This window comes from Amblyomma maculatum, chromosome 4 (genome assembly GCF_055883805.1).
Source record: "Amblyomma maculatum isolate TAMU_Amacu chromosome 4, ASM5588380v1, whole genome shotgun sequence".
NCBI classification, from domain to species: domain Eukaryota; kingdom Metazoa; phylum Arthropoda; class Arachnida; order Ixodida; family Ixodidae; genus Amblyomma; species Amblyomma maculatum.
In genome coordinates this window covers 140,053,253-140,069,276 of record NC_139347.1, presented here as the reverse complement: position 1 = coordinate 140,069,276, position 16,024 = coordinate 140,053,253, and the positions used below count along the sequence as shown (strand labels likewise).

Genomic DNA, 16,024 nt, shown 5'->3' with positions numbered 1-16,024 from the left:
TTATGTACATAAGATGGAGAAGCGCTATACAAGAAGTAAAAACAAGGCCTGGGGCCGATTATGGCACCGATCACCAGCTTCTTGTTGCCAAAATTAAGCTTCCATTGAGGAAAACCCAGAAAACTAGAAGGCCTTTCAGGTATGATCTGGATCAAATTCCATTAGAATATGCTGTGGAAGTGAGGAATCGATTTCAAGAATTAGATCTAGAAGACAGAGAGCCCGAAGAGATGTGGACTGATGTTCGTGATATAATACAAGAAGTTGCTACTAAGGTAGTTCCAAAGCAAAAGAAATGCAAGAAAGCAAACTGGTTATCTGAAGAGGCTTTGCAAATAGCTGAGGAAAGGAGGATGGCAAAAGTTATGGGGGAAAGAGAAAGATACAAGGTTCTCAATGTGGATTTTCAGAAAATAGCAAGGAGAGATAAGAATGCCTTCCTGAACATACAGTGCCAAGTAGTTGAGGACAACAGCCAATTGAGGTACACAAGAGCTCTGTATAAGACAATCAAAGATATCAAAGGAAGCTTCTGTGCTAAGCTGGGCATGATAAAGGACAAACGAGGCAAGGACCTCACTGAAGCCTCAGAGATAAAGAAGAGGTGGCAGGAATACACAGAAGAACTGTACAAGAAGGACCCGGATGTGCAAACCCAACATAAGATGTTTGTGAATACTGATCTCGAGCCGGGCATCCTGAAGAGTGAAGTTGAATGGGCCTTAGCCAGCCTTGCTAAGAACTAAGCTAGCAGAATTGATGGCATTCCAGCTGAGTTGCTTCAAAACCTCAACCATGACGCTGTTAACATTCTGCATACATTATGTCAGAAGATTTGGACAACCCTGCAGTGGCCACAGGATTGGAGGAGGTCAGTTTACATGCCCATTCCAAAGAAAGGCAGTGCCAAAGATTGTTCCAACTACCACACGATCGCGCTTATTTCGCATGCTAGCAAGGTGATGTTGAAAATCCTCCAAGGTAGGCTGCAGCAGTATGTGGATCGGGAACTTCCGGACGTGCAAGCTGGGTTTCGCAGGGGCAGAGGAACTAGAGACCAAATTGCCAACCTTCGCTGGATCATGGAAAAAGCAAGAGAGTTCCAGAAACCCATCTACTTCTGCTTTATTGATTATGCGAAAGCGTTTGACTGCGTAGATCACAGCAGATTGTGGCAAGCTCTCCAAGAGATGGGAGTTCCAATTCACCTCATCTGTCTCCTCAGGAACCTGTATGAAGGGCAAGAGGCCACAGTCAGAACTGGGCATGGTCTTACTGATTGGTTTCCGATTGAGAAAGGAGTGAGACAAGGCTGCATACTGTCGCCCTGCCTATTTAACCTATATGCAGAGTGCATCATGAGGAAGGCCGGTCGGGACGAGTCTTCAGCTGGAGTGAAGATTGCTGGAAAACGTATCAACAACCTTAGATATGCGGATGATACCACTTTAATGGCAGAAAGTGAAGTGGAACTCAAGAGACTTCTGATGCGCGTACAAGAAGAGAGTGAGAAGTTTGGGCTTAAACTGAACATTAAAAAGACAAAGATCATGGCTTCTTGCCCTATCAAGTCCTGGAGCATCAAGGGACAAGAAGTGGAAGCTGTGACAGATTTTCTGTTCTTGGGCTCCAAGATTACCTCGGAAGGAGACTGCAGCCATGAAATTACGAGACGCCTGCTTCTGGGAAAGAGAGCAATGGTTAGCCTTGACCGCCTAGTAAAGAGCAGAGACATTAGTCTGCCAACCAAGATCCATATAACTCGTGCTATGGTCTTTCCTGTTGTGATGTATGGATGCGAGAGTTGGACTGTGAAAAAGGCTGACCGCTGAAGAATTGACGCGTTTGAATTGTGGTGCTGGCGAAGACTCTTGAGAGTTCCTTGGACTGCCAGAAGATCAAATCAATCGATATTGTTGACCATAAACCCTGACTGCTCATTGGAGGGTCAAATTCTAAAGTTAAAGCTCAGCTACTTTGGTCATCTGATGAGAAAAGAGGAGTCACTGGAGAAAGATTTGACGTTGGGAAAGGTTGAGGGTCGCCGGAGAAGGGGTAGGCAGCGAACGCGATGGTTAGATGGCATCCTCGAGGCACTGCAGATGAAGTTATGTGATGTTAGGAAGATAGTGAGAGACCGGAAAGCGTGGCGTGACGTGCTCCATAGGGTCACGAAGAGTCGGACACGACTGAACGACTGAACTCAACTGAACTGATTATGTACATAATATTAGTTATATTGTTTGCTGGCTGAATAGCAGAATAACATGCACAAAAGTGAACTTTTGGATGCAAATATTGACTTTAGCAGTTTTTAGCAATCTGCGGGGCTTCTTATTTAAGATTTCTTATTTTTGAATCTGGAATGTTGCTCGGTGGGGCTTAGGAAAGGGTGTGCTTGCTTTATGTGCTGTAACACCTTTTCTTACACACTGTCTTGGTTTCTGTAGTATCTGGTTTATGTAAGTTACAATAATTGAAGAACTAGCCCTTGGTTCCTGGGTGGCAGAGTTGACGCTTGTGTGTCCCTGTGCTGCAGGTGGCGGTGACTCACCATGGGGGACGCCCTCCCATTGGAGGCCATGGCGTATGCCGAGGAAGCTGCGCTCGATGGAGGTGCCATCATCCTCATCCCACAGGTATTGCTCATGAGCCTTTCTTCTCTGCTGTATCAGCATATGAGAGACAGATACAACTGACATTAAACGAACCAGTGATCTGGACGCGCACAGTAATGGATGAAGTTTCCCCTTTTTTTGTCACTAAAGAGAGGTATATAGGTTGACCCCACTCTGTACTTATGTGAAACCGTATTACCTTTTAAACTAGAGTACAAATATTTAGGCATGACATTCAACAAAAAAAAACCTCATTCCTTCCACCCATAAACAGTCTCAAAAAGAAAGCCTCAAAATCTCTTAAGGGGGGACATGGCTCCTAAAGTTATTTTTCCAATTTTTGACCAAATTTGATAAAACCTGGGATCTCTGATTCAGTTTCTTGCACTGATTTCAAATATGTAGCTGTTTTTTCAGTTGGCCGATTAGTTCTAGAGATTATGAAATTAATTGTTCATAATTTGCGGAAACAATAAAAAAATAACCGCACTAGAAAAAATTCACATTGACACTTTGCTAGGTACTAGAAAGCATAATGAATACAATGTTAGGAGCACTTTTTGATATAACAAATATTAGTGATGTTATAGCAGTTCAAGGTTCCAGATGTGGGTGCCTTCTTGTCTGATTTAGAGTGGAATTTAAAAATTTGAACTGCTATAACATCACTAATATTTGTTATATCAAAAAAGTGCTCCTAACATTGTATTCATTATGCTTTCTAGTATCTCGCAAAGTGTCCATGTGAATTTTTTGTAGTGCGATAATTTTTTCATTGTTCCCGCAAATTACAAACAATTAATTTCATTTATCTTTTGAACTAATTGGCCAATTGGAAAGATAGTTATATATTTGAACTCTGTGCAAGAAACTGAATCAGTATACCAGGCTTTATCAAATATGGATAAGAAGTAGAAAAAATAGTTTTAAGATATTTGAACTCAGTGCAAGAAACTGAATTAGAATACCAGGTTTTATCAAATATGGACAAAAATTAGGAAAAATAGTTCTAAGGGTTTTATGAAACTGAATCGGAATACCAGGCTTATGGACAAAAATTAGGAAAAATAGTTTTAAGAGCCATCTTAAAATTATGTTTCCTAACTTTTGTCTCCTTTAAAACTATTTTTCCTAATTTTTGTCCATATTTGATAAAACCTGGTATTCCGATTCAGTTTCATAAAACCCTTAGAACTATTTTTCCTAATTTTTGTCAATATTTGATAAAACCTGGTATTCTAATTCAGTTTCTTGCACTGAGTTCAAATATATAACTATTTTTTCCAATTGGACAATTAGTTCAAAAGATAAATGAAATTGTTCATAATTTGCAGAAACAATGAAAAAATAACCGCATTATAAAAAATTCACATGGACACTGCTAGGTACTAGAAAGCATAATGAATACAAATATTAGCGAAGTTATAGCAGTTCAAAGTTCACTGTTCCAAATGCGAGTGCTCTCCTGTCTGATTTAGAGCAAAATTGAGAACTTTGAACTGCTATAACATCGCTAATATTTGTTATATCAAAGAAGTGCTCCCAACATTGTATTCTTTACACTTTCCAGTATCTAGCAATGAGTCTGTGTTAACTTTTTGTAGTGTGGTTATTTTTTAATTGTTTCTGCAAATTATGAACAACTAATTTTATTACCTCTTGAACTAATTGGCCAATTGGAAAAATAATTACATATTTGAAATCAATGCAATATACTGAATCAGAATACCGGGTTTTATGAAATTTGGTCAAAAATTAGAAAAGTAATTTTAAGAGCTATGTTACCCCTTAATATACTGAACGTACTCTCGTGGAAGCACACTGTTGATCAGACAAGACATGTGTTTGACATATTTACTGCTCTCTGGTAGTTTCTTCTTTAGACCAGAGGCTCTCTAACTTGGTTCTGCAGAACCAAGCTGCTTTTGTGGGTTCTTTGAGCCCCCACATGGACTAATTTTTCTTACCTCAATTCTTCCCCTGTTCACTTGTGATGCATGGCGCCAAGACCGCAGTACTTGTTTCTTTAAAACTCATTTTAGACTGCTAGCCCTTTTTACGCTAAATAGTTCCTCAGTTTAGCGAGTTTAGTGTCAGTGTCGACTGCAGCACAGGGCTTGGCAATGCGTCAAGATGCCAAGGCTGCAGAGTCAAATAACTGATTGCCTAGGCAGAAAAGCATGCACATCTCTGTAGATGTTTTTTTTTGGCATTTCTGTCATGTTCGCAGCACCGGGGTGAAGTTTTGCCATTGGTGAGCTCATTTGCGCCAGAAAACCAGTATCTGCCGAAATGGAAAAAAAGCACTTCTGCTGTGCTGCCGTGGAGTAGGGAGCGGCAGATTATTCAGTGAAAGCCAGGCAAGCTACCAAGTGATTTTATGTTCAGCCCAGCTGGTCCGCAGCAAATGAAGTGGAACATTGGCCCTGCGACTAGTTTCCTGTCTTGTCTAGGAACTGGTATTCTAAGGATGAATGAGAGGTGGAACTTTAATAAAAAATTGGAGGGTTTCTAGATGTCTCTTAAGAGGAGAATGGTGAAAGCCTACCCTTCTTCTTTTATCATTTGCCTCTCATCGTTTGCCTCTTATCGGCATTTATTGTAGTGCTACATATAATTATAATTGGTTTACAGGCAAGGAAAGACTCAGTATCTGTCACACTTTCTCTGGCAAGTGGGAGTTTGGACGGTACGCCATCGCTTCTGTCGCGTTGTGTTCCTTGGTGCGTTCAAGTGTGGGATTGCAGATGGCAGTAACGCTAGGCAAGAACACATCTCGAGGAACCTCGCGGAAAATGATAGATTTCGCGCACACATCTTGCGCACAACTCTTGCGCCCAGTATTTCGTTCCATGGGCCTAGAAAGGCTTTCGCCTTTGTGGGGAACATTCTCCCATCGTTCCCTTTAAAGTCGACTTTCCCCCGTGTTAGTTACCCTAGCTATCACAAGATTGTGCCAGCGCGGATAGTTGACGTTATCGAGAGATGGCGCCAGCGTCGCAGTAGCACAAGCGCTAAAGGAAGGCCTTGTCCCTGCGCACACGAGGAAAGCCAAGGTCTCTTCGGCATTGGGAACTTGACTTGAGTGGACGTATCCTCGCGGGACTCCGCACTAACCGGTGAGGTGAAACCTTGCGTGACTTTTCCCGCCTACTTTCACATATGACTTCCACACACTGATTTCGCAGTGCCTGTATGACTGCCGAGTGCAGAGGTTTCCACTGAGTCAAATGGTTTTTTTTAATCAATGAATGCTATGTATCAGGGCTGGTTATATTTCGAGCATTTTTCTATCACCTAGTTGGTGCTATGGATAGGATCAATGGTAGAGCACCATTTCCAAAAACCTTCTTTACCTTTTGCTTGATTGAAGTTTAAGATTGTCTTGATTCTGTTAGCGATTACCTTTGTAAATACCTTATAGTATGTAACGGAGAGTAAGCTGGTTGGCATGTAATTTTCAAGTCCTCAGCATCCCCTTTCTTATGAATTAAGATAGTGTTAGCGTTCTTCTATGACTCCGGTACTGTCGATGACACCAGGCAATGCGTATACAGGATGGCCAGTTTTCCTAGCACCACAACAATTCTGTAGTTACCTGATTCTCCCAAGCTGCTTTCCCCCTTTTCATAATTTCTAAAGCTTTCTTAACCTTGTTCTTCGTCACTGGCGGAACGTCTGACTGCTTTTCACTACTGCCTATCTCGTTATTGTCCTGACTCCTTCGGCTACTGTAGAGATCAGTATAGAATTTCTCTGCTACTTTGACTGTACTGTCCATATTTGTGATGACATTGCCCGCCTTCTCCCTTTGCGCATACATCTGATTTTTGCCTATGCCTAATGTTCTCTTCACCGCTTTCAGGCTGTCCCCGTTCTTTAGAGCATGCTCAATTTTCCCCATGTTATACTTTTTGTGTCGGTCACTTTACGCTTATTGATTAGATTTGATATCTCTGCCAGCTCTATCCTGTCTGTTTGGTTTGATGCTTTCAGACTTTGACATTTCTTGATCAAATCTTTTGTTTCCTTAGATAGTTTACCGGTATCCTCTCTCCAACTATCGCACGATCGCGCTTATTTCGCATGCTAGCAAGGTGATGTTGAAAATCCTCCAAGGTAGGCTGCAGCAGCATGGGGATTGGGAGGTTCCGGACGTGCAAGCTGGGTTTCGCAAGGGCAGAGGAACTAGAGACCAGATTGCCAACCTTCGCTGGATCATGGAAAAAGCAAGAGAGTTCCAGAAACCCATCTACTTCTGCTTTATTTATTATGCAAAAGCGTTTGACTGCGTAGATCACAGCAGATTGTGGCAAGCTCTCCAAGAGATGGGAGTTCCAATTCACCTCATCTGTCTCCTCAGGAACCTGTATGAAGGGCAAGAGGCCACAGTCAGAACTCGGCATGGTCTTGCTGATTGGTTTCCGATTGAGAAAGGAGTGAGACAGGGCTGCATACTGTCGCCCTGCCTATTTAACCTATATGCTGAGTGCATCATGAGGAAGGCCGGTCTGGACGAGTCTTCAGCTGGAGTGAAGATTGCTGGGAAATGTATCAACAACCTTAGATATACGGATGATACCACTTTAATGGCAGAAAGTGAAGTGGAACTCAAGAGACTTTTGATGCGCGTACAATAAGAGAGTGAGAAGTTTGGGCTTAAACTGAACATCAAAAAGACAAAGATCATGGCGTCTTGCCCTATCAAGTCCTGGAGCATCAAAAGACAAGTAGTGGAACTGCGACAGATTTTCTCTTCTTGGGCTCCAAGATTACCCCGGAAGGAGACTGCAGCCATGAAATTAGAAGACGCCTGCTTCTGGGAAAGAGAGCCATGGCTAGCCTTGCCTGCCTCGTAAAGAGCAGAGAACAACCCAGAGGGCTATGGAACGAAAAATGGTAGGGGTAACATTGAGAGATAGGAAGCTTGCAGAGTGGGTCAGAGAAATAACTCAAGTTACCGACATTCTAGTTGAAATCAAGAAGAAGAAATGGGCATGGGCAGGACATGTAGGGTGAAAAGAGGATAACCGATGGTCGCTTAGGGTAACAAACTGGATTTCAAGGGAAGGAAAGCGTAGCAGGGGGCGGCAGAAAGTTAGGTGGGCGGATGAAGTTAAGAAGTTCGCAGGGGTCAAGTGGATGCAGCTAGCACAGAACCGGGTTAAGTAGAGAAATATGGGAGAGGCCTTCGCCCTGCAGTGGGTACAGTCAGGCTGATGATGATGATGATGAAAGAGCAGAGACATTACACTGCCAACCAAGATCCATATAACTCGTGCTATGGTCTTTCCAGTTGTGATGTATGGATGCGAGAGTTGGACTGTGAAGAAGGCTGACCGCCGAAGAATTGACGCGTTTCAATTGTGGTGCTGGCGGAGACTCTTGAGAGTTCCTTGGACGGCCAGAAGATCAAATCAGTCGATATTGTCGACCATAAAACCTGACTGCTCATTGGAGGGTCAAATTCTAAAGTTAAAGCTCAGCTACTTTGGTCATCTGATGAGAAGAGAGGAGTTGCTGGAGAAAGATTTGATGTTGGGAAAGGTTGAGGGTCACCGGAGAAGGGGTAGGCAGCGAACGCGATGGTTAGATGGCATCCTCGAGGTGCTGCAGATGAAGTCATGTGATGTTAGGAAGATAGTGAGAGACCGGAAAGTGTGGCGTGATATGGTCCATAGGGTCACGAAGAGTCGGACACGACTGAACTGAACTGAACTGATCCTCTCTAACTATCGTATCGCCTACTTCTACTGCGCACTCAGTAATGATATCTCTGAATTATTGTTCATTGCTTCTACACTAAGGTCATCACCCTTGGTTAAAGCTGAATATTTGTTCTGTAGTGAGATCTGAATTCTTCTGCCCTCTCCCTTACTGCTAATTCATTGATGGACTTCTGTCATACTAATCTGTTCTGTTCCCTCTTCAGATCCAGACTAATTCAAGCCATCACCATCCTGTGGTTACTGCATTACACCTTTCCGATTACCTCTGCATCCTGATGCCGGGAGTTACAACGCAATTTGAAGTTAATTTCATTTGTAGTCTGCCCATTGGGGCTTTTCCATGTCCACTTCGGGTTCTTTCGTTTGCTGAAGAAGGTATTATTCTTAAGTTATTGTGCTCTGAAAACTCAACTAGTAACTCACCCCTGCTATTCCAAGAGCCAATGTCATATTCATGCGCTGCCTGGTCTCCTGCTTGCCTTTTTCCCTACTTTGGCATTGAAGTCGCCCATTATAGTAAAGTATACTGCGTCTTTGCTTCCCCATGGCCAATTCTAAATCTTCTTAGAAGCTTTCGACTGCCTGATCGTCATGGCTTCATGTAGGTGCATAGTACAACCTTTAGTTTATACCGCTTATTAAGCTTAATTACGATGCCTGCCACCCCCTCAGTAATGCTATAGAATTGCTCTATATTACCAGCCTTATCCTTATTGACAAGGAACCCTACCCTTAGTTCTCGTCTCCGGTAAATGTCGATAACACAATACATATCCGCCCTTCAGTATAGCATATGCCTCATTTGGCCTCCTAACTTCACTAAGCCCTATCACATCCCATTTCATGCCCTCTAATTCCTCTAACAGTACTGCTAAACTACCCTCACTAGCTAGGATTCTAGTGTTAAACGTTGCCAGGGTCAGTTTCCACTGGTGGCCTGTCTGGAGCCACAGATTCTTAACACCCTTTGCTGTGTTGCAGCTCTGACCGCAACTGTAGTTAGTTGCTTTGCAGCCGCTGGGGACTGAGGGCTGGGGGTTTGTTAGAGTAGTCATAGGAGGTCATGGCCAAATCCTGTTCTGGTGAGGGAGTGCGTTTCTGGAGGTGTTCACCGGATAGGTTGCACCCCAAACCTGTTTGTGCAATTCTATCGCCACGCAGATTTAAAAAAAAAAAAAAAAAAAAATCCGATGGGGAATTGTGCGGTACCGGGATTCGAACCACGGTTCTCATGCACGGGAAACTTATGTTCTACCTCTACGCCACCGCTGCAATTTACATACATGACTTGCATATCTGCGGTTTTTTTTTTTTTTCTGACCACACTTCTAAGATTTTTATTTACCTACCTGTGTGTAATCTGTCCAATTGAAAGGTGAGAGATTCTTTTTATTAAGTAATATTTTAACGCTCTTAAAGCGAGAGCAGTTTTCAATCCTGGATATATCACAACCCTGCTCTATGGCCACCAATAGTAAACGCAATCATCCATATTACTTTTGTTATTTCTCTGTTGATGTGGGTGAAACTGTAGGTCAAACTGTTGATGTGGGTAAAAAATGCAAACTTTGTGCTGAAACTAAATAATCAATTAATTTTTAAAAAATTGCTACGCACATGCGATAGCACTTCCTTCTAGTCTTTTGAATTGCCAATGGGAAGAGAAGTGAAAAAAAGAAAGCAAAGGAGATACTGCAAACTACCCTGAGCCATACAAAGAATAGTGCAAGTTTTTTTATTCTTCTACTCTGTAGGGGTGACGCCATGAAAGTGTCAGTCGCTAGAAATGTTCTCAACACCATTTGAAAGCCATACAGAGCTTATCGGCAATCTGTTATAATTAAGAAAAAAAAAAAACACCAGCACTGCTCAAGTGAAAACACGAGGAGCCACTGGCAGTGAAGCAAAAAAGCCGAGTGAGAAATAAGCTACTCTTCAGTGACCTCCATCCTCCCTGAAGGCACTACTGACCAATGCCCGGGAATTTGTCAGCACAGGCTTAGGATCTGACTATTTTTATGGGAGATGTGGAAGCTAGTCTTTAAACATGCAGTTTGGAGGTTCATTTGGGAATTCATTTAACTTAACAGATGACATTTGAATGGATCGGGCAGGCACGTTCTGTATTCGCGGAACATCCTTGTGGCTATGGAGCGAAAGCTAGAGTTAACATGCATCAGCTCAGCTCACTCCACAGCAGAATGTAGCCATTTCTGAAATTTCGGGGATCATGCTGTGCAATATTATACCATTATAGAATAATTCATGTTATGGTACATCGAGTTTATTCTACAATAATAGTGAATGCAGGGTAGTTAGCATAGATCATTCTAACTTAGTACAATGTGCTCTGCACATACCAATGGCTGGGCCACCTGTTAGGATTCCCACAGTGTGCGTAATTCGTCTGCTGTGTCTCCCTGCCTTTTTGTATACTTTTGCAGTGCTTTTTTTTTTTGACAACATATGTAACGTGTGCTACTGATTATTCTGGAATTTACATTGATATAACTTCCTGCTGCATAAAGAAACAGGTTTTTATGTAGTTATGTAAATTGGTAGTTATTTAGCTTGGTTAATCCTGATTATCAGAAGCAAAAAGCTTCGGCGATGCCATGGCTTAGCTTGTGGTTCCTTGGCATAGCTGTGGTTTACCTTGTTGTTCACGGTTGCACCGTATAGATATTGCCTCAAAACAGTATTTGTTGTTTTTTAACAGCCGCCGGCATACAGGCTTATCACTCTGATTCTGGACCGCGTATCAGTTCCGTAATCTTTGTTTGTTACTGCTCGATGTCGCGAGTCACACCTTTATCAGTTTTGTTGTAGCACAAGACGCACCGAGATCTGTCTCGAAGGTTCCGGCCGCTCGGGTGTCTTTCCACAATGTTCCAGCCCGTGCTGGTAGCTGTTTGCGACGTTATCTAGATTGTTCTGTGCAGCCTTTAAATTGAGCGTTGCCGAGTGTGACGGGCATTCTTTGTTCGACGACCGACGAGCGCGTTTGTTGCTATCGCCGCCGCCGAGTTGCTTAGTTCTTTTGCGGGCGCAAGTCAGCCCAAATAAAGGTTTCTTTAGTGCAATCATCGACCCCTTCATTTGTGTCGTCGACCTCGTCACCACTACGTGACATCTGGTGGAGGTGCTGCCTTTGATCCTTCAAGCGAAGACCCAAGCCGTGTTCCTGTCACCCTGGAAGACCAGCCTACAGGTCACCGAGCCAGCCGCCGACTTCAAGGCCTACAACCCGAACACGGTCTGCTGCCTGACCCCATTCGATCTCGGAAGGCATCGACGCTGACAATGGCCCAGCCTACAGCACCGGTTGTTTTCGTCCAACCCCGTGAACCCCCCTGCTTCCATGGACGACCGGATGAAGATGCTGGAGACTGGATGGACCTTTTCGACCGTGTGGCAGAATTCAACGGCTGGAATGACGCCGCGAAACTTAGGCAAGTCTACTTTGTTCTTCAAGGACATGCCCAAGTTTGGTTCGAAAATCATGAGGCAACTATGAAGGATTGGGAGACTTTCAAGGAAGCGTTTCTGACTGCCTTTTCAAGCGTCGTCCGTAAAGAAAGAGCCCAGGCCCTCCTGCAGTCAAGACTTCAACTCCCTAACGAGCCTGTCCTGGCGTATGTTGAGGAGATGAAGCGCCTTTTTCGCCGCGCAGACCCTAATATGACCGAAGGTGAGCAAGTCAAACTTTTATTGCGAGGCGTTAAAGAGTCGCTCTTTGCGGGTCTTGTGCGAAACCCACCAAGAACTGTGGCGGAATTTGAAACGGAGGCGTCTACTATTGAGAAGACGTTGGCCACCCGGATGCGCCACTACGAGCGACCACTTCAGCCGGACTGCTCAATCCACTACCCCAGCGCATCTACAAGTGGAGAGAACCTTCGGGGCCTCATCCGGGAGATCGTGCGAGAGGAGCTCCGCCGACTGATGCCATCATCGCAACAACCGCAGGTGGCGACGCTCGCGGACGTCGTCCGTGAAGAAGTCCAGCAGGCGCTGGGCTTTCCTCAAGCGACGGCTGCGACTGTTCCAGCACAAGAAGCAACAGCGATGAACTACGCTGGTGCATTACGTCGCCCTCCGCCCCGACGTGATGACTTTCCCAGCCCTCGCCGCTACCGTCCTGTTCCTGAAAACCGCCCCTTGGCCCCCGCCCGCCAAGCCTACCAACGACCCCCAAACCCCAGGAAGTGCAACGCCTGGAGGACTGCAAACAACCGGCCATTATGCTTCCACTGCGGTGAGGCCGGCCACATTCTGCGCCACTGCCCGTACTGACGAATCGGTCTCCGCGGATTTGCAGTCGACGCTCCACGACCACGCCCAGGTGAACGACCACAAGAAATTGACAACTATCTGCGTAGCGGTGAGATTGCGCCACCAAGCCGTCGGTTCAGATCTCCATCGCCGTACAGGGCCCGCTTTGCGTCGCCAGGCCGTACCTACGATGACAGTATGCGCGGAAGGTCCCCAAGCCCGCGCAGGGGAAACTAAACAGAGCAACCTTTGGAGGTGAGGTTGCTCAACAGCGAAAAGACGAACATCCTCCGCCGCCGACGACCACCAACGACGACGCAGCCATTTCACCGCCGCTCCACACGACGTCATCGACGACAACACGACCAGACTGCAAGCAGACACCGCCGCCCAGCGAAGTAACAACGGTATGCCCCGGCCATGACCTGAAGAAGCGACGGAACCGAGATCGGACACTAAGGCCCACGTGCAATGCGAGGACGCGAACAAGTGACCTTGAAGTTGATATCGACGGTCGCGGAGTCACTGCCCTAGTAGACACCGGAGCTGACTATTCAGTCATTAGTGGACCGTTAGCCTCCCAGCTCAGAAAAGTTACCACCGCTTGGGATGGCCCGCTGATTCGCACTGCAGGTGGCAACCTGATTACTCCATCGGGATGATGCACTGCAAGAATAACCGTAAATGGGCGTATTTACCCCGCCAGCTTTGTGGTCTTGCAGCAGTGCTCCCGCGACGTGATTTTAGGCATGGACTTCCTAAATGAACATAGGGCTATCATCGACCTGCGATCCAAGCTCATCAAGCTCTCTGCAGACAAAGCCATTCCTGCTACGACGACGTCGATGCAACACATCGCTCTAAACGTCCTCGATGAAGAATTGACCGTCCCGCCCCAATCAAGCATCGCAGTCTGCGTAGGTAGCGCAAACATCGAAACCGCTGAAGGCATCGTCGAAGGAAATATCCAATTGCTCTTAGAACGAGGTGTCGGCATCGCAAGAGGCATCGCGAAATTCCGGAGAGGTCAAGCTCAGGTGCTTGTAACAAACTTCACCGAAGAATACCGGCATCTCAACAAGGGCACGAGGATCGCCTTTCTCGACGAATTAGCCGACCTCAAAGATGTATTCGCCCTCCACGACCAAACGCTGGAAGACGCACCGGACCAATTCCGTCAGCCCAAATTTGACATCAACCCGGCATTGACCCACAGCAGGAAAGACCAGATTCTCAGTCTTCTTCGAAGCTACGGGGAGTGCTTCTCGTCATCATCGAAGGTACGACAAACACCACTGGCCAAGCACCGCATTATAAAGGACGAACACGCCCGACCTCTGCGCCAAAGCCCTTATCGTGTATCGCCGCGCGAACGCCAGTCCATTCGCGATCAAGTTGAGGAAATGCTGCGTGATGACGTAATCCAGCCCTCGAACAGCCCTGGGCGGCACCAGTCGTTTTGGTGAAGAAGAAAGACAGCACACTTCGCTTCTGCGTTGATTACCGCCGCTTGAATAGCATAACGAAGAAGGATGTCTACCCGCTTCCCCGCAGCGACGACACTCTCGACCGGCTCTGCAATGCAAGGTACTTCTCATCGATGGACCTGAAGAGCGGATATTGGCAAATTGAGGTCGACAAAAGAGATCGCGAGAAGACCGCATTCATCACACCGGATGGCCTTTATGAGTTCAAGGTGATGCCATTTGGCCTCTGCTCCGCACCAGCCACGTTTCAACGAGTAGTGGACACAGTCCTGGCAGGCTTGAAGTGGCAAATTTGTTTGGTATATTTGGACGACGTTGTCTTCTCGTCAAACTTCGAAGACCACCTAAAACGACTACAGACAGTGCTGGAAGCCATCAAGTCATCGGGACTAACGCTAAAAGCAGAGAAGTGTCACTTCGCCTACGAAGAACTCCGGTTCCTAGGTCATATTGTTAGCAAGGACGGTATTCGCCCAGACCCGGAGAAAACAGCTGCAATCGCACAATTCCCACCGCCTGCCGACAAGAAAGCTGTGCGCCGATTCCTTGGGCTGTGCGCTTATTATCGACGATTTGTCAGAAACTTTTCGCGGATCGCCGAACCGTTGACGCAGCTTACAAAGGCTGGCGTACCTTTTAAATGGGAAGCGCCGCAAGGAGAAGCCTTCGACGAACTTAAGCGCCGCCTGCAGTGCCCCCCTGTACTTGGCCACTTCGATGAAAACGCCGAGACCGAAATTCACACCGACGTGAGCAGTGTGGGCCTAGGAGCCGTTCTTGTCCAGAAGAGTGCCGGACAGGAGAAAGTAATCGCCTACGCTAGCAGATCCCTCACAAAAGCCGAAGTCAATTACTCGACGACCGAGAAGGAGTGCCTTGCAATCATCTGGGCCTCTTCTAAATTTCGTCCATACCTATACGGCCGACCATTCAAGGTGGTAAGCGACCATCACGCGCTCTGCTGGCTGGCTAATTTGAAAGATCCTTCCGGCCGCCTTGCCAGATGGAGCCTACGACTTCAAGAATTTGACATGACTGTAGTCTATAAGTCGGGCCGGAAGCATTCCGACGCAGACTGCTTATCCCACGCTCCGGTCGATGCTCCCCCGAAGGACGATGACGACGACGCCTTTTTGGGACCGGTAAGCGCCAGCAGTTTCGCAGAACAACAGCGAGCAGACCCTGAGCTGAAAGCGCTAGCCGATTACTTGGAAGGAAAGACCGCTTCCCCTCCTGGTGTGTTCAGGCGACATTTATCATCTTTCACGTTAAGCAATGGCCTCCTCGTGAAGAAGAACTGCGCACCCAACAAGACTGCGCAGCTTCTCGTAGTGCCTAAAACCCTTCGGCAAGAAATTCTGCAGGCGTTGCACGATGAGCCCACAGCAGGCCACTTCGGATTTGCGCGCACGTTGCGTCGCATCCAGGAGAAGTATTACTGGCCGCGACTGCCTGCCGAAGTTGCCCACTACGTGAAGACGTGTCGTGAGTGCCAACGACGCAAGACGCCGCCGAACAGACCAGCAGGACTACTAAACCCGATTCCGCCCCCAATCCTGCCCTTTCAACAAATTGGGATGGATCTCCTCGGCCCCTTTCCATCTTCGTCTATGGGTAACAAGTGGATCATCGTGGCCACTGACTACCTTACCCGTTACGCCGAAGCAAGAGCACTACCAAATGGTACCGCGGCAGAAGTCGCCAAATTTTTTGTCGAACAAATTCTCTTGCGACACGGCGCCCCAGAAGTGCTCATTACGGACAGGGGAACGGCGTTTACGGCAGAGTTGACGCAAGCCATCCTGGAATACAGTCACACAAGCCATCGACGAACAACTGCGTACCATCCCCAGACCAATGGCCTTACGGAGCGCCTGAACAAAACGATTGCGGACATGATCGCTATGTACGTCGA

The 16,024-nt window shown here is 46.3% G+C and overlaps 1 protein-coding gene across 4 annotated transcripts in view; it reads left to right on the top strand.

The window, feature by feature from the left end:
* LOC146193178 (uncharacterized) overlaps nucleotides 1-16,024 on the top strand; it is a 199,060-nt gene that overhangs the window by 11,171 nt on the left and 171,865 nt on the right. For all 4 annotated transcript variants that reach the window (XM_084602596.1, XM_084602594.1, XM_084602595.1 and 1 more), the window contains one exon: nucleotides 2,540-2,639. In XM_084602596.1, the coding sequence (XP_084458722.1) occupies nucleotides 2,556-2,639 (84 nt within the window). In that variant the 5' untranslated portion in view covers nucleotides 2,540-2,555. The remainder of the gene's footprint in view (nucleotides 1-2,539; nucleotides 2,640-16,024) is intronic.